The 18,365-nt window shown below is 44.9% G+C and overlaps 1 protein-coding gene across 5 annotated transcripts in view; it reads left to right on the plus strand.

Annotated features, from left to right (window-relative positions):
- SH3KBP1 (SH3 domain containing kinase binding protein 1) overlaps positions 1-16,942 on the plus strand; it is a 311,830-nt gene extending 294,888 nt beyond the window's left edge. For 4 of the 5 annotated variants that reach the window (XM_053917427.1, XM_053917430.1, XM_053917428.1 and 1 more), the window contains 5 exons: positions 3,971-4,080; positions 7,565-7,693; positions 11,172-11,443; positions 14,890-14,953; positions 15,916-16,942. In XM_053917427.1, coding sequence (XP_053773402.1) covers positions 3,971-4,080; positions 7,565-7,693; positions 11,172-11,443; positions 14,890-14,953; positions 15,916-15,957 — 617 coding nt within the window. In that variant the 3' untranslated portion in view covers positions 15,958-16,942. The remainder of the gene's footprint in view (positions 1-3,970; positions 4,081-7,564; positions 7,694-11,171; positions 11,444-14,889; positions 14,954-15,915) is intronic. The other variant, XM_053917429.1, reaches the window with a different exon arrangement.
- Positions 16,943-18,365: the final 1,423 nt, after the last annotated feature.

An 18,365-nucleotide genomic window follows, 5' to 3' on the forward strand; every position in this document is an offset into this window, starting at 1 on the left:
CTTTTTATAAGCTGAAACTGAAGGAAGCTAAACAGAGCTGAATATGCAGGAAGAAGTGAAGAGCCGTTCCCCCTGCAGGACTCTGACCCTCTTGAGTGACAGATGAGGCAGTCTTCTTGGCCCTCTGTGGTGGAGATACTGGCTAAGTGTAGCCAGGCTTCAGCATGTGTGGGTCTTTTCAGTGTAGACCTCAGCCAGGAAAATGAAATGGGCCAGCCAAGCTGGCTCTGCAGCCGTGGCACAGAATGCTGCCTTCACCCTGAGCTGCCGCCTCATGCCCCACTAGTGGTCAACTCCATAACCTGCACTCCTAGAATCATAGTTTCTTCTTGAGATTAGTTCATTCATTTGTTGACTTGTTCAGTTGTTCAGTTGTTCCTTCATTTGCAGAATATTAAGCACGTTTTTCCCAGGAATGTGCTAGACACTGAGAGCTCAAAGATGAGTTCCTGCTCTCCTGGGGCTCACAGTCTAAGTGCGGGAAACAGACACCCACCTCTGAGTCATTTTCAAAGTGTGATTTAAGACAGACCACCATCTTACACGCCATCAAACCTTCAACTCCTAGGGGGACTTAATTATTTCAGGAGGGTGCGTGAGGAGCAAAGATGGAGTCCTCCCTGGAGTCTAGCAGATGTTTCCTGGACATGAACTTGTCCCTCCCTGCACAGCAGAGGACATACTGAGTCCATCCCGAGGGGACCTGCAGCCATTCCACCTGTTCCCCACAGCCCTCTCCCACCCCACTCTGCATGCTGGGTCCCCTGGCAGGCCTCCTTCTCACATCAGCTGCAGTGTTTCTGACTTGTCACCAATCACCCAAGCCTTCGGTCACCACTTTGATCGACTGCTGTAATCACTTCACTCTGCTCAGGTTTTGCCTCCAGAGCTCGCTTCTATTTTCTGGACAGAGCTATGATAGAGGTGGTCCCTGGTAGCACACAGCCGAGGCCCTCCGCAATGCCTTGTTTGCTGGAACCATTAACGGCCCTGTCCTCCTCCCCTGGTTGCTGGCTGAGCATCTGCTCCTCAGTTTTGTGTCCTCTTTCATTTCTCCCAGACTTCCTCTGCCCTCTTTGTGTCCCCCATCCTACACAACCAACTCCCCTCCCTGAGCAAGCCTCCCTGTTCTGGGCCTTATTTCCAGCTCCCTATTTGGGAGCTGCATAGAGCAGTGGTCGCCAAACTTTTTGGCACCAGCAACCGGTTTTGTGGAAGACAATTTCCCCACAGACCAGAGGTCGGGGAGTATGGTTTTGGGATGATTCAAGCACATTGCATTGAAGCTCACATCCTGCTGTACGGCCGATTCCTAATAGGCCCAGACCGGTACCGGTCCGCGGCCCTGAGGCTGGGGACCCCTGGCATAGAGAACCTGCTAAACCCATTGTATGCAGAGTACATGCAAAGATATTGGTGGGTACTTTTCTACAATAAAAAAGGGGAGGGGAACATGATATGGGAATAAATTATCCAATAATAGGGGATTGAGTCAATAAATCATGAATCGTAGTTCAGTAGAGGATTATACAACAATCAGTGTTTATGAAAACATTTTAAGAGTTGTAGCATATTATGATAATGAAAGAAACAGAATGCAGTGTTACATACGGTGTGAATTAGACTATTTATAGAAAAAGCCTGGAGGGCTGGAGGGTAATATACTGAAATGCTAATGGTGGTTGTACTAGTGTGGTAACATTATAGTTGACTTTCTTTCATTGTCACAATTTTATGTTTTTTTTAAAATGACAAACTGAGCATGCATTACTTTTATAATCAGAGAAAAAGTGGCTTTAATTGGGAGGATGTTAATGTCAGATGGTGGCTTTTGGCATCAATCCAAGTGTGTAATGGGGAATTTAGGAAAATAAAATGTTTTAAAAGGGAAATCCCCTGAGAGGGTCAGGGCAGTGAACTGACTCTGGAGAGGCTCACCTAGCAGTGGGGCTCTTAGCCCATCCCTGAACCCTGCTGAGCAGGTTTGTGAGGTGGGGCCCTTTAATGGCCTCCATCTGGTGCTGGGTGCTGATTGGCTCGCACTTTGGCCTCTGAGCACCACCAATATTTTTCTTTGTGCTGTCTCTACAGATATTTAGCCTTTGGTTATACTTTTTTGCCCTTATAAAATGAGTTCGTTGACTAATTATTCCTTCACCAGGTGCTAGAATAAAGTCACTTCATATAATCGCAGGTGTAACATAATGGTTTGTCCAGATCAAGTGTGACTTGTACTTGGTTTTGTATGTTCCACTGAAGGAAATAATTTCCAGGCAACACCTACCTGGTTATTAATAGAATAAAGCCATCACACAGCCAGACCACTTATAATGACCATCAACAAAAGAGCTCTCCCCAAAATAAGGAGGGATAAAAATACACATAATTTTTATCTTTTCTGTCCTGGGCCAGCAGACTTGCAGATACGGATTAGGATGCTTTCAGCTGCAAATAAAATATCTGATTAAAATTGGCTGAAATAATGGAGGGTTATTAACTTCACATGGCATGAAGTGTGGGCACTAGATTATTCCAGGGTTGGTGGGTGGCTCATTGGTCACCCATGATCTTTCCATTTTTCTGCTCTGCCATGCTCAAGATCCCCAAGAGCATTGGCCAGTCTCCCCTCATGGTCATCAGATGGCTGCCACAGCACTAGACATCCTGTCCATTCACAGCATCCCAAACAGGGAAGAAAGAAGGACAGCAACACAAATGGCCTTCCGCTCACTTGGCATTTGCTAGCTAGAGAAGTAATCTCTTTCCAAGAGGCTCTCAGTAGACTTCCCTTTATTTCTCAGTGACCCAAATTGGGCTACATGTCCACATCCAGAGCAATTACAGGCTGGGCACATTGCCCTGAAACAAAACTGAGGCCATGTTAAAGGGAGAATGGGGAGAGGTTTGGGAAAACATAGCATATGAAACACAGTGCACTTGTCAGAAAGAGATGGCGTTGCCCCAGTCACAAGCAATAATAGGTCTCAGGGTTGGCCCCTTTCTGCTAGCCTTTCCATCATGCATCTCATATGCATCTACACTTCATTTGTTAATCTCCCAAACTGTAGATCCAGGTAATCACTTGGCCTGATCATTTGTGGAAGATGGTAGCAAAGTCAAGGCAGAGGCCTTCCTCCTAGTCACATGCCAGGTAGAGTATCGATCTGGCTGAATGATTCTACAATACATTCGTCTGAAACATCAGTCACAGAGATGTGAGGTCTCTGAGGGCAGGCTCGTGTCTACCATACTCACTGGTATGGTCTTGGTATTGAGCTGTGTGTGTATATGTGTGTGTGGCACAGAGTAGTTGCTCGATCATAATGGTGTGAATGCATGAGCATACCAATGACTGAAGAAGACGATGCCTTTGTTGAGTGATGCCTCTGGAAAGAGAATGGTGGCAGACTCTGTGAGTTGTCTGGAGAAGTAGAAGCTTGCTCTCTATCCCCAGGGAGTTTATGGTCTAACGTTAGGGTGAGAGCTGATGGCCAGAGTACTGCGGTACAGGCAGAGGAGGAGGCTGCCCTCTTTTGTCTTTTGGAATCAATGACCAGCACTCATTTGTCTGAGGATATTGTGCCTCATGATAACTGATAACTATTTTTGTGATGAGCCTGCGCCAAATGTTTTACTACCAAAATGAACTTGAATTTGTGGATAAAAAGAGAATTCCTCATTTACTCCTTCTGTAGCTTTTAAAGATTTGTGAACATAGGTGGGGAAGAAGGGAAGAAGAATCATCTTTCTCTTCCATGTTAGCTTGTTGTACTGAAGTGGAAATTATTCTTCATTCCAGCCAGATCGTGTTTATTGGATGAGCAAGGGACGTAAACAGCCTTCGTAAATGATGAAATGTAATCCAGGCATAAAGGATGATTGTTAAGGAAAAGAGATGCTTCTGGCATGTTATGAGAACCTTTATTACTCCTAATTTTGCTCTTAAATATCTGTTTTACTTCTGTTTTAGACCTAGAAGGTTTTGACTCCGTGGTATCATCTACTGAGAAACTCAGTCACCCAACCACAAGCAGACCAAAAGCCACAGGGCGGCGGCCTCCATCCCAGTCCCTCACATCCGTAAGTGTCACCTCAATTCTCTACAGCTCAAATGCAAGAAAGATAAGAAGTTCTAGTTAAGGACTCTTCTGCATGTCGCTGTTTTGAGGATAAGTGGGAGAGAAAAGTCATGAGATACACTGCTGACCAAAAACTAATTTGAGAGTCTTCCAGAATCAAGCAGTATTTCTATTTGTTCGTTGTGTGTCTACCAGCCAGGTGGACACTCCCCGTTCCCACTTACTCTCTCCTTCCAGACTGATTTTCATTCGAACCTGAAATGAAATTGGTAAGAAAGAAAAAAGTCATGTTTAATGGCGGGAAAGGAGAGTGTGGCTGGTTTGGTCTATAAACAAAATAAAACTACTAAAGCAAGCTTTGCCACTAGACAGTGTTTGGCAGTGAGAAGCCTTTCTCCCACATAGACCTTTAGGAGATTGTTTTTAAACATATGAGGCACCTGGTCATGTTGGAGAGAGCAGTTCATATACTCCAGATAACCCGTAGAGGTTTTTTGTTTGGGTTGGTTTGAATAACTTCTTTTCTCATTGGAAACCTGTAACACATTATAGTGCCAAATTTAAATAACGAAATGCATAAAGAAGAAAATTACTTGTAATCCTGCTCCCCAGAGCTAAGAAATGTTAGCCTCTTGCTGTATCCTTGGATTGTATTTAAAATTCTATTTCTATATGTAAAATTGTTTCTTCAAAAATGGGGTCACTTAGTATGCATTGTTTGGAACTTGCTTTTCCCCCTTACATTGTGCACCTTTCTCTCCAATCATTACATTTTCTTCAATAATACCACACTAATTGGCTGCCTAGTACTCTCATTTCTGAAGAGAAGATAGTTTATCTAGCCAGTGCACCATCATTGAACATTTATGTTGTTTCCGAGTCTTCATTATAAACACTGAAGTGAATGCCATTATAGAAAGATCTTGCTGCTTCTGCAAGAAGTGTGTGTGCGCGCGCTCGCGCTCGCCTATTTTATCTCTCTCTATCAGTCTATCTCTCTATGTGACATTGCCTTGCCCTTGCTAGGAATGCAGGTCTACGGCCTTATGACCTTCATCCGGATACACCGAGGAATTAACCTTTTGAAGGTTTCCCAGGACACTTTCTCCTTTCACCTCATCACTGACCCCACCTAAGCAGTCATCATTTAGAAGGAAAAGAAGGCCGTTTGTTTGAACCTCTCCTCTCATATTCCTGAGTCTGGAAGTGTGGTTTGAGTCATCCTTTTTTCTGTCTTGTATGAAACAAACCTAATTCTGTGTTGACACCTTTTGTGAAGAAAGTCTTGGAACAGCGGCTTACTTTTTCCCCTCTTACGGAGAGTACTGTGTCAATACCACCTTCTTTCCCCTTTCCCGGCCACCTGTTCACACCCTCCCTAACACGCCTCATAGACAAAGTATTAATTTTTTCTTGATATCTCTGTGTTTAAATTTTTAATCCTACCTCCCACAGCTTCTCTCTAAGTCCATCATCATTTTTGCTTTCCCTCCAAATTCTTTCCTACTTTATAAGATCTAGAGGGCCTTGAGGCATCCAGAATTAAATACAGAAAAATGCAAACTACCATCTACCACCCCACCCTTGGTTCATACATCCCATGTCTGGGAGTTTGTATATATTTTGGGGGACCAGATAAAGGCGCCTCGTCTTTGCTCTGCTTTTTGACTACACATTTGTTCATTCACTCATTCACCAAATATTTATAGGTATCTGTCTCCTGTGGGCTCAGTTCTGTGCCTAATACCAAGGCTGCAACTGGGAATGTGATGTACACGGTCCCTGCCCACAGGAAACTTATAGCACAGTGACTCAAAGTTTGACATTTTATAAGGAACAACTTTATTGGCAGGCTTAAAACAATGGGATACGTGTGTGCTTTAAAGAAGTAGAATTACTGTACCCTCTTCCATTCATTGCTATCCATCACGCACATTGAATTCATGTTTACTCTTCTTCCAGTTAGCATCTGTAGGTTTTTCATAGCAAAATGGGATTAGTGGATATGGACATATTCCTAGAAGGCCATTGGAAGGAAAGACTGAGGAAATGGACCAGTTATGACCGCTCAGCCTGGGGCCTCTCACCCTAGTTCGAGCTATTTATGTTTACAAAATTCAAAGAGCAAACTTTGATTGACAGGTCATGAACCATAAGTTGTATAGTAGGAAAATGGCTTTTTAAAAAAAATCTGAAAATGAAAAGCTTCAGGCATTGCAAGGTGTTTAAGCAATTAAACTTAGATTAAGAAGAAAGCTTGGTTGAGGGGATATTCTAGGTAATAGGATTTTCAGATTAAACAAAGATGAACAAATAAGACCTTTTCATTTTAAAACTTTGCTTACAAATTTCCTGAATGTATTAGGTTTCTGCCTTATTAAGTAGATACACAGAAGCCAACAGACAGTATTTGTAGGTGGGGTTTTTCTACAGCGGCACCAAGTGGGGATTCTATATGGGACTGTTTCCCCACTATAGGGGTGCAAAGCATAGAGGTGAAGCTGAATATGAGGTCACCCAAAGCAATATCTGGTAGAGTCTTCCCTCAAAAAGTTTCCTTGCCACAGGAACACTTACCTGCTTTTGCTTGTCCTAAACTAGGAAAATTCTAGCACAATAACCATTTATGACCAAGTGAAGTCCAGTGAATTGGTTCAGTCATCTAGCTTTTTGATCTTCACAATGAGGCAAGAAAGGTGGGGGGTGTTATCCCTATATTTTACCAAAAGATGCTGCCATTCTGTCAATAGGCCTTGGCAAAGATAGAATCCAAGCTGGATGTTGAGTGTCCATGGCAATGAGAGCAGAGATTGAGCAGCAGGTAGCAAATTAGGTGTGAGCTTGCTGTGCTGGCAGGAAGTCTGTGCTCTGGGGCTCTAGAAACTTTGGTCACCAGACTGCAGGCCTGGTGACCCCTTGCCCTTGGAAAGTTTCCTCTTAGAGAAGTCCTTTTAGGCACTTCGCTGTGCCCATTTGGTGGTTCTGGAAAAGGACCAGGAGGGAATGGAGGAGATGCACGTTAGAGGCAGCCTCCTCTCAACCTGTGTGTCCTTCCCCACTGGACCATTGGTCCTGTGAGAACAGGGACTGTGTCTGGCATGTCACCATTAAATTCAGTACCAAGCTCAGTGCTTGGCACACAGTAGCAAATGTTTACAGAAAGGAGGGAGGCTCTGAGGGATGGAGGGAACAGGAAAAGTTAGATGATGGATGCTTGCTTGCATGGGTGAAAGGACCCATGGGCATCACTTGAAAGATCCCATAGAAAGATCCCTTGTGTAGGAAATCTGGCGTCTTAGTCCCAGTTCTGCTGCTATCTCTAGTGCACAGATAATAGCACACTTTCTGCCTCATAGAGTTATAATGAGGAGACAAACAAAACACAAGTGTCAAGTGCTTTGAAAAGCACACAACATTATACTAACAAAACCTATGTCAGCTAAGGTGTAATTCTGACAAAAGCATTTTCTTTTGGCTTTATCCAGTCTTCCCTTTCAAGCCCTGATATCTTTGACTCCCCAAGTCCCGAAGAAGATAAAGAGGAACACGTTTCGCTTGCACACAGAGGAGTGGACGCGTCAAAGAAAACTTCAAAGACTGTTACCATATCCCAAGTGAGTGACCAGCCACGGTGAGGGTGTCCCTACAGCATGGGATCCCTGCCTTTTCGTGTATGCTCTGACGAGCTATAACCCAAACAAGGTTAAATAGATGTCTTAGCCAGTCCAGCCTGCTATAACAAAGTGCCATAGATTGGGCGGCTTAATAACAGTATAATGTATTTCTCACATTTCTGGACGCTGGAAGTCCGAGATCAGGGTGCCAGCACCACCAGGTTCTGGTGAGGGCTCTCTTCTGGGTTGCAGACTGCCAGCTTCTCACTGTGTCCTCACATGGCAGAAAGAGACTGCGAGAGCTTTCTGGGGTCGGTCCCTTTTATAAGGACACTAATCCCATTCATAAAGGGCTCCCCCCCCCGCATGACCTCATCACCTCCCATTGGCCTCACTTCCAAATACCATCAAAATGGGTTAGTATTTCCACATAGGAATTTTGGGAGGACACAGACATTCAGTCCATCGCAACAGACCATGCTAGTTTTTGTCATTCTTTAGTGACAGTGATGACTTTAGTAATCAGAATCCCCAAGGCATGTTACAAAGTCTCCAAAACTGGGCAGAATGCCTGACATACAAGTTCGATCGATGATTTCCCATGTTTTCTCTTGTGGTTTGATCTCATCTTCATACCATTGACCACATATACACAAATGCTGTCACACACCATCACCATCTCAAGAACCAAGACAACTTAAAAAGCCTAGAGGTGTCTAGAAAGAATACACTCACCGTATTAAATGCTGTGCCCTCTGCCCTCAGATCTTGACTTTTATTTTCAAAACTGGTGGTGTCACAAACTGTGGTTGGCAGCTTATGCATTTGACTAACTAATGGTGGTATCTTAAAAGAGGATTTGGATTTATTTGTTTATTAGGATAAATTGATAGTCTAAAACCATTTTTATTTCATTGCATGCCCAGGAGATTACATAGCTATTTGAAGTTAGCAGCTTGTGAGAAGCAAAGAAGACATTGTTTAGTGATTGTGTTTTCTGCTTGTCCTGTGAATGTGAGCCAAGATTTTGAAATTTATGCTAAGAGAACAGAGACAATGGAAATTATTTTCTATAAATGCTTGAGACTACTTTCTGTCTAAAAGTAGAAAACCATAGTCATTTTTAAAGGCACTTGAAGCAGGAATTAACACAAAGAAATCAAAGGTTATATGGGATTTTCCCTCTCACAGATTTAAAATTTTACACGTGTAGATTTTCTTTAACAAATGATACAGAAGCGAAACTGTAATCCCATAAAAACAGAAAAATTAATTATTCACAAACCTGAAGCACTCTTCCTTTATAAAAGGATTTCATTTGCAGAAATTGGATTTAGACCCATTTTGGGGTTTTTTTTGGTTTTGGTTTTTTGTGTGGCCACAGGTAAGCAGGAATAGTTATGTTCTCTGACCTCTCAGACATCCTTAGGGTGTTTCTATAGTGACACCTACTGGTCGGCAGTGGCTCTTCACAGTTCTGATTTTCACAGTTCTATACTGTTAGCTTACTTCACTTCTCTGTAGCTGTCATGTCATGTTTACTGCTTCTAGAAATTCCACTTGGACTCATTTGGTGAAGGTATATGGTAGCCTCTATTCTGTGAGGATTTTAAAAAGTACTTGTTAGCTGAAATGGGCCCGGAGAGCAGGTCACATAGGAAATGCTCAGAGTTTCATTCAAGAAATGCCTGCAAGTCAGTCAGTATGAGGGCATTGGTGGGTTGGGGGAGGTACGTGAGGATGCAGGATGGGAAATGTGAAAAAATGTGAACTCAGGAATAGGAAAGAAGCAAAGAAAATAAAAATGGGAAAGTGAATTTTCACACTCGGGCAGCTACAGTCATGGTAGCAGGCTTGAGGGTCCAGCTGATGGGGGAGAGAGTTGAATCCCAGCTCTGCCAGTTATTAGCTGTGAGATTTGGGGAATTCCTCAACCATGTCCCTAAGCCTTCATTTCCTGCTCGGTCAAATGCGTATGCCAACTGGTCCTTGTTTCAATTGTCTAGCTGACATCCGGCACATGACCAGTGCTCCATAAATGTCAGTCCCTCTTCCCTCTTACTATAACTCCTACGAACAATAAGCATGGGATAGCTGATTGCTATCTCTGGCAGCAGAAAGCGCTTTTCCTCAATGGGAACTTGGCAGAGAAAAGGCAAGCAGACAGTCTGGGAATGCTGGCCCATCTGCCTCTGGCTTACTTTGCCCAGTCTCTCCCTCCAGCACAGTCTGACTCCAGACTCTGCCTCCTCACCATGCCAGCCAGCCCCCTCCTTGGCTCCCGCCCTGGATGCCTGCTGCTACAGGGAGTTCTGGCTGCGTGGCTCAGCTTCCCCACCAGCCTTGACTTGTGCCTTTCACTCATCCCCTCACCTCCCAACGTCCTGTCCTCCCCACCTGCCTACATCTCACCTTCCCTTGCTGCCGCCTTCCCTGCCACGTGCCCAATAGCTGCTCCACACCATGTGCTCTCTTGGTCTCCTCAGGACAATTCTCCATCCGGCCTCCTCCACCTGTCTCCTCTGTCTTCACCCTGGCCCCCTTGGGCTCTTTCCTTCATTATATCATCCAACTCAGGGTCTCCCCCATCTTTGAGAGTAAATAAAACTCTTCGTTGATCCTGTCTCCTCCTGAGGCTTATCCATGAATCTTCTCTCTTTCTCCCACTTTCCTTCCTCCACCAAGTTTCTGGAAAGAATTCTAAACCTGCATGCCACACCCCTCACCTCTCAGTCAGGCACTGACTGCCTTAGTCAGGTTTCAGTCTCTTTTACTCCACCAAGTGCCCCCCCCCCCCCCCCAGTTTTCCTGTCAGCACCCTGGACCCACTTATCCAACCATTTTCTTCTTTCTGGAAATTCCTGCAGGGGACTTTTCTAACCCAGGCTCCTCTTCCTGTCTGACTTTGTCCCCTCTCTCACCATTCTGTCATCATCCTCAAGGGCTTTCCTTTCCCTCCCCACCTCTTCAATGTGGAAAGTCCCCAGATTCCATCATTAGGCATCTTCTCTTCTAATTCTGTGCTACTCACCCCTGTGGCTATCTCTTCCTCTGGCCATTTCTCTGGCCCAACTCACTGTTTCAGTTGTTGGCTCTGCCCACTAGGCTCCCTGTACTTCCCTTCCAGTGTGTGGACTTACCTCTCATCTTCAGGGGGGTGCTTGCTCTGTCTGTGTATACCTCACTGGGTTCTGAGCTTCTTGAGGGCCAAGGAAATGTTTTGCTCAGTTAGAGTTCTCAGAGCCTAACAAGTAGGTGGGACTCTGGGTGTGTACATTAAATAGACAGGAAGTACCTGGCCAGAAAGGTGGGCAAATGTAAAACATACAAGGGAAAGCACTTCAAGGCAGGTGCCTAGGGGCTTGTGGGTGAAACAATGAGTGAGTAGCATAGGGAGGGAGGTGGGGGCAGTGATGTAGGTGGGTGTTGCTAAACACAAATCCCTAGCCTGAGGCCTGTGTGCCCTCTCTCATTACAGGTGTCCGACAACAAAGCACCCCTGCCACCCAAGCCGGGGACCATGGCTGCAGGTGGTGGTGGTGGGCCAGCCACTCTGTCCTCAGTGGCACCTGCCCCCCTGTCGTCCTCTTTGGGAACAACTGGACACAGGGCCAACTCCCCATCTCTGTTCGGCACGGAAGGAAAACCAAAGATGGAGCCTGTGACCAGCAGCCAGGCAGCCCTGGAGGAGCTAAGGACACAGGTCCGCGAACTGAGGAGCATCATTGAGACCATGAAGGACCAGCAGAAGTGAGTGTCTAGGTCCCTTCTTCATCGGCCTCTGGGTCACTCTCGCCTGGGCCAGGGCCAAGTCTGCGAGCCTGGGTCCCAGCCTGCCCTGGAGAGTGGGCCAGCCTCCCTGTGATGGTGGCAGCAGGGTATGGCAGTGAGTGTGAACCCAAGAGGCTTCACTGAGCTCAGTTCCCTGTGTAACTGGGCCTGCTGAGGGGCCTACCAGGAGGAGGTAGTTACAAGGAATGATGTGCTCAGCAGGCCACTGAAAGGAAAGATCTTTAAGTGCCCATAAAATGCGATATGCACATGTGCCACTTTTTTAAATTCTTACCTGAGGATATGTCTTTATTGATTTTAGAGGGGGGGGAGGAGAGAGAGAGAGAAACATCAATTGGTTGCCTCCCATATGTGCCCAGACCAGGGATTAAACCTGTGACCTTTGGTTTATGGGATGACGCTCCAACCGAGCTACCTGGCCAGGACGCACATGAGCCCCTTCTTAATCAACCCAACAGCCAGCTTTTCCTGTAGCATCAGAACAATTTCAATTTCTTCAACTAGCTGCCCAGTGCAGTAATTGGCTTGCATTTAGGGGCTGTCATATATGAAAAGACATAGGGAATCTTTAAACCCAAGACTTGACACTCAGCAAGATGTTCTCCCCATGAGACTCGAAGCTCTTTCTGTGCATGCCCACACACCCCCAAGCACTCTGCACATCTCTCATCCTCAAGGAGCACTTCAATGAGGAGAAAGATCTGAAAGCGAAAATAACTAACCAGCATGAGTATTACCCAGGATGCTATATGCAGTGACAAAAATGGTCAGAGGGTTAGAAGTCAGGAGGTACTTATCTGAGTAAACTGAGCTAGTTTGGGAATCAGTTCTTTCTTGGGGGAGCGGGGTTGATGGGGGAGAGGCATCTGAAGGAAGTGTTTCCTGAGTAATGTTTCAAAAGGCGATACAGGCTTGCCAAGAGCAGAGCATTCCAGCAAAGGGAACAGCATGGGCACGTTCATGGGCACACAACAGCCCAGTGGGCAGCGGGTCAGCACATCCCTGGCACCTGGCCTCCTGGATGGGGAATTGCCTGGGCTGGTGATGGGAGATGGGGTCGGAGACCCACAGTCATACCCTCAGAGGATCGCCCTAGCACCTGCCTCCTGCACAGTGCTGGAGATCCCTGAGGTGTTTTGCAGCCACGTACTTTGGGGAATATAGGGTTAAACAGAGTCGATTTCTTCTTTGAAGGACTTCTCAGAGCCTCTGCTGTACATTGGGAAGATGGAGATGGTAGCATATGCAGTGTTTCTGAAGCGTACTTAGTCACAGAACTTTTTTTTTCCAGAGCATTCTAGGATGAGTGTCCCGTGGAACTCACTCTGAGCATTGTAGCTCTGTTCAAGTTCTGGTCCACTCAGGCAGGATTTGCCCCCTACCCGGAAGGGGCCCATCAGATAACCATGCAGATAGGTAGAATGCGACTAGAGAGGGTCTCTTGGGACCAGCCATGCTGTCCCAAACTCCTGAAAGTCCCCGGCTCCTATCTGGATCTGCACATTATAGGTTTGCATACCCAAAGGCCCCATCTGTGTCCAGATGACATTAGCCCTCTGTCTAGACAGTGACCGCCCCACCCCAGTACATCCCAGAGTACTGGTTCTTGACCTTCGAAACACAACCATCATTGTGTCAGACCAGCCTGGATCCAGGGCTTCAGCCCGTGAGGTCCTCTGAAAGGTGCCTGGAACCTTCCTGAATGTCTGAAATTGCCTGCGTCTGAGTGCAAAATCTCCAGTGCTTTGGGCCTGCTCTGCCCTGTATTCATCTCTCCACTGTGAAGCCTGGCCCTAGTTGGCTGGAATTATCCTTCCCCAGCCAACATCTTTAATCCACATGTCACAGTGGCCCCTCTCCAAGGCCTGCCTTTTGGGGCCTTCCTCAGCCTGGACTTTATGCCCAGGACACTGGGTTCTTATCAGTCTCCTTAGCTCTTGATGTCACCTTTTTGTCAGCCTTCAGCTCAAGTCTGTGCTGACTCTGCTCCTCCCCAAACGTGCTGGTTCTCACCTCCTCTCTGCCCTGCCTCTCCATAAATTCCCCATCTTCCTTCTTCCTTGTGGACTAATGGCCTATTTTACTAGTTCAAGACTTAGTGACTCTTCACACCTCCTTCCCCAACTAACTCCCCTGACCTGGGCCACTTGAGGCTTTGCCTGCCATTGCTTTCCCAGAGTCTTGCTGTTTGTTAGGACCCCACCTTTTATATCTTTCCTAACCCCTAACTGGTGCCCACTGAGACAGTGGTGCAGAGCATGTGCTTGAATAAATACAGGCATGCCTCATTGTATTGTGCCTTGCTGAATTGAGCATCACAGATACTGCATTTTTGACAAATTGAAAGTGAGACCCTCCACCAACAAAAAGATTACAGCTCCCTTTATGGCACTATTTTCTTTATTGTGGCAGTCTAGAACTAAACCCCCGATATCTCTGCATTCTGCCTGTACAGTAACGGATCACACTGGTAAGTGTCAGAGAACCCAGCACGTTGACAACCAAGTCTAGGGATCATCATTGGTGCTCATCCGAAGTGAGCAAATGCAATATAACTTCTACCTTATTTGTTGTGCTGTTTCTGCAGTCCTTGCTTTTTGATTTTCTGAACCAGTTTGTAAACGTGTACATGTAGAATGGAGTGCTTGATACCCTAAAGTGGAGTATAGCTCCCTGAGCAGGTGGGATGGTTGCAGTGTCCTAAGTATAAAACCCTGAGTTTGCAAGATGAATAGTTCTGTTTTACTTCGTCATTCAAGGTTGGAAAGGGCATTAGACTGTGTGTCCACTACTTTCTCTATGACATGACTACCATATCATTAGTTCAGTTATTTTACCTCTGAGTTTTCAGGTATAGCTATTGGTAGGATTTCGTGAGAATCCACGAATACATACCAGTAACCTTTTATTAATTTAAAATTCTGGGAAAATGAAGGAAATGTATATGGAATGGTCAAAATGTCTTTAATGACAATCATCATGTAAGTATATTTAAAAACCACTGATTCTATAATACAGGGATAGTTAGTTTCCAGTCAAGATGGCTAAGAGGGAAGACAACAGGATATGAGCTTGGATACCTATAGTCTAGTCATTGAGTAAGTTGGTCACCTCCCCAGGCCTCAGTTTGCCCATCTTCTCTTAGGAGAAGCTTGGACTGAGGAATCTCAAAGGTCATTTCAGACCTACTGTTGGATAGCTACATATTTCGGGAGCCCAGAAATATTGGCAAACCTTTCTGTCTCTGACAGATTTTAAGCAATAGCAATGCAAAGAAAACCATGTTCTGTTCATATTCTTTTTTCGTAAAAGGGTCAGATGGATTTTGTAGTGATAAGATGCTTCTTTTCTCTTACTGGGGAAGTCTGGGCTTTTGTTTCATTTCATTGTTGTTTACTTTTCAGACGAGAGATTAAGCAGTTACTGTCAGAGTTGGATGAAGAGAAGAAAATCCGGCTTCGACTGCAGGTGGGTCTCTTGGGGCCCTGCTGCCTCGCGAGAGGCTCAGCCGGGCATGGGGGCAGCATCAGGGCTTTATTTTGAAACTACGTGATTGTTTTCTCTGTGGATTTAGGCATGTGGCAATTTTCTTAAAATTTCATAGGCTCACTTCACATCCTTTCCTGGGTCCCAGGAAGTTTGGGGAAGGGAGACATTAGGAAATGTGCCTCCAGTTGGGTTTCTCACTTGGAATTTACCTGAGACCTTTCCTCTGTGGCAAGCTCCCTCTGCTTTCCAGAGACCTCATTGTAGCAACCGCCAGAGGACATGGTGCCGGGGAGACCCCACTGCCAACTGGCTGCTGTCATGCAGTTCTTGGGACCCCTAGGACCACAGCTGCCCACACTCAGCATTTGCTCCTCATCTGTTTATTTCTCCCTGTTGGCTGTGTCAGTCCTGCCAGGGTATCAGAGCCCCGGGCCCTGATAGAGCTTCTGGTCTAATTCAGCCGTTACCAAATGGCCAAAGCAAGACTTACAGCTTTCATCCAGTTGGTGCTCTTGGTGGTGGTTAGGACCCGTGCTGCTTAAAGAAAGGATAGGTTACTGCTTGTCCTCACTTTGCGGGGTGCTGACAGACACCCCCCTGGCCCAGCCACAGCTGCCTTCCAGCACTGCCAGGTGGTCCCATGTGTCGGGATAGCCTGCTCCCCTCTCTGGTCAGGATACCAGCTGTTGTTGCTTTTGGTAAATTTGGGATGCTGGTAGCCTGAGAATGAAAACATCCACCTTTTCCTAGCACGTTGCACCCGTGTGCCTGTTCTTTACATTTATGCATTTCTGGCATCATTATCAACCCTTCATTCAGATGTCATTTTACCCGTTTTGCCTGTAAGATTTTCTTTCCATCAACCAGGTTGATTATTTTTCAGCCTCTCTCAAACCAGCCAATTCATTATCATTGTGTTGTTCTTCTGTTTTTCTTTATAGATGGAAGTTAATGACATAAAGAAAGCTCTTCAATCAAAATGAATACTTGATCAATGAAATGTTGCATTATTCATCCTGAGTCCAAGACTCAAATTTTCCGCCCCAGCCAAAATAACTTTGTGCCAAAAGATTAAAGATTTGCCTCACTATTTCCCTGTTTGAAAGATTAGCACAAAAGTCTTGATAGCACAACACAAATTCCATCCAAGAGGAGACTCTTCCCCACGGTATAGTCCTGGGTCTGGCACTGGTTGTGACTTAAACAGAGCAAATTGTGCTAAAGGCTTTTTTACTATGAGATCTAATGCGAAATGAAAACTCAGGCAGTTTAGTCCATAGTGGTACTATTTTGATGATATTTTCCATTAATAAAATGTAATTTCAGATTATTCGTTTACAAGCTTTATAATTTTATGATTTTTTTAATCGTGTTTTGTCACAGATTCCCCCAGTATTTGTATTACACATAGTCTGGAGCAAGCGTCCCTTTCTTTTGCTGCAGGCGGAAAGCTGCCTCGCTTTGTGTCCCCTCTAGGAGTCTATTACATATGCAATTTTAGATCCAAGCCGTCCCTTTTCCTGCCAGCAACCCCTCCTCCACCCTGAGATCAACTAGCTTATATGTGATGGTATATTTACAAAAAGAGAAAGAGAAAATCGGTATTTGCAATGATCTGTGCCTTCTTTTTACCACCCTCTTGATTGGAACTTTTGTGATGCAGCTACCATGATTCAAAAAAATCTTTTTAGCCACTTATCAGAGTCCACTAGAGGCCACTGTCTTCAAAGTTTCTCTCCCCTAGCCAAAGGTCCTAAGAGGAGAGAGCTGTGAAGTTGGGTGTGTTCTGTGGCGACTTTTAAGTTCTCCTAGTTTTAGGTTGTTCATGAAACTAGAAATGTCACCCCTGCTTGATTTTTCATCAGCCAAGTTAAACCCCTGCTTCCTGTCCTTTGCACCTTTTGCGTGAACAGAATATGCATTATTAAAGCAAAAATAAATAAAAGTAAAATGCAAATCAAAACAAGGGGGGGAAGTTGTATTATTTCCTGCACTGGGTTATCTGTGTGTGTGTTATTGTTTCAACTGTACTCACATAATGTCATTTGCCTCGCTCCCTTGTAACTCCTTCCTTAGGTACAAGGGGGTGGGGGGGCTCTTGTTAAAGTGTAGCCATTGGTTCTTTCTGGCATTTATGGAATTGCTTTTTCCCTCCCAAGGAAACTGGTGTTTGCTTGTCTGCTTTATCTTTGAAGTAAATGAACAGTTCAGCCTTAGTCTATGTAAGTGCTTTCTCATCCTTAGCTGAAAATAAGGGAGCATACTGTATTTCAAGATTGTTTGGGGATTGGGGTGGTGGTCCCTTAATGGCCCCTGAAGATGTTTTATGTGTTTCTAAAAAGCTTCTCTATTTCCTGAGTTTTAGAGTAAAAGTACTAAATATTAATAGATTTTTTTCACAACCACAAAGAATGAGAATTGGTAACACTGAAGGAGTGATGCCAAAAAAAATCACCACATGTTATTGATCGTCGTAAGTACTGCAAATAAAAGTCTCTTTCTTTCTCTCTTCCCCTGCCTTCCTCTTGCCTACATACTTATCTTTGCTTCAGGCTGCTACTTCCTTTAGAGTATTACAGAGCCTGGACACCTGGTCTGCTAGGATTAAGAAAGGGAGTTAAGTGAAGGGAAGGGCATAGAGAAAGAAACCTCCCATCCTTCATTCCCATGTGTTTTCACAGCCTTGCTCTCAGCGTACTTGGGGCCGGGAGCACCAAGTTTCCAAGAGCACCATAGAACATTCCTGTACTGCTTGACTGTTCTAAGCATTTTTATGTTAAACTTGAAGCCTTCAGAGAGTTCCCACCACCTATAAGAATGAGGCTTAGATTCTTTGATGTTTGGATTTCTCATTATTCATCATAAAAATCCCTAATGATATAGTTTTATATAATGTATATACAGAGTAGGATTATTAGTAATGATGTTGAGAGGTTTCCCATGAGGGGGCACTGGAAGCCTGGAATGTAGAGAGCTGTCATCTTCCCCTCATAGAGGCCACCAGCTTTCTCTGTATAAGGAGAGGGAGAAGAGATTCTAGAAGTTGGCGTATCCAGCTTCATTACTGACCCTTGGGCTAAGCAGCAGAGAATTGTATGTCGTGGAACTGGACGAACCACTGTCTGAACAGCCACCATCTTTACTCTTTACAAAATGGACCCGTCAAAAATCCTGAGAAGCTTGGAAGTATCACTTTTGAAAAATTTCTTTTGCTTTCAGCATGGACTCGACCAGCATCTACGGAGATTATTTTTTGCTTCATTTTCTAAAGTTGTATTTAGAAAAGTCTTAAGTATTGTGCTTTGTAAAGAAGATGATTAAAATGAAATTTTGTGAAAATATTTTTGTTCAACATTGTTCTGGTCCAAGAAGAATGATTTCTTCGAATTCA

Source organism: Desmodus rotundus, chromosome X, assembly GCF_022682495.2.
Source record: "Desmodus rotundus isolate HL8 chromosome X, HLdesRot8A.1, whole genome shotgun sequence".
Classification (NCBI taxonomy): Eukaryota; Metazoa; Chordata; class Mammalia; order Chiroptera; family Phyllostomidae; genus Desmodus; species Desmodus rotundus.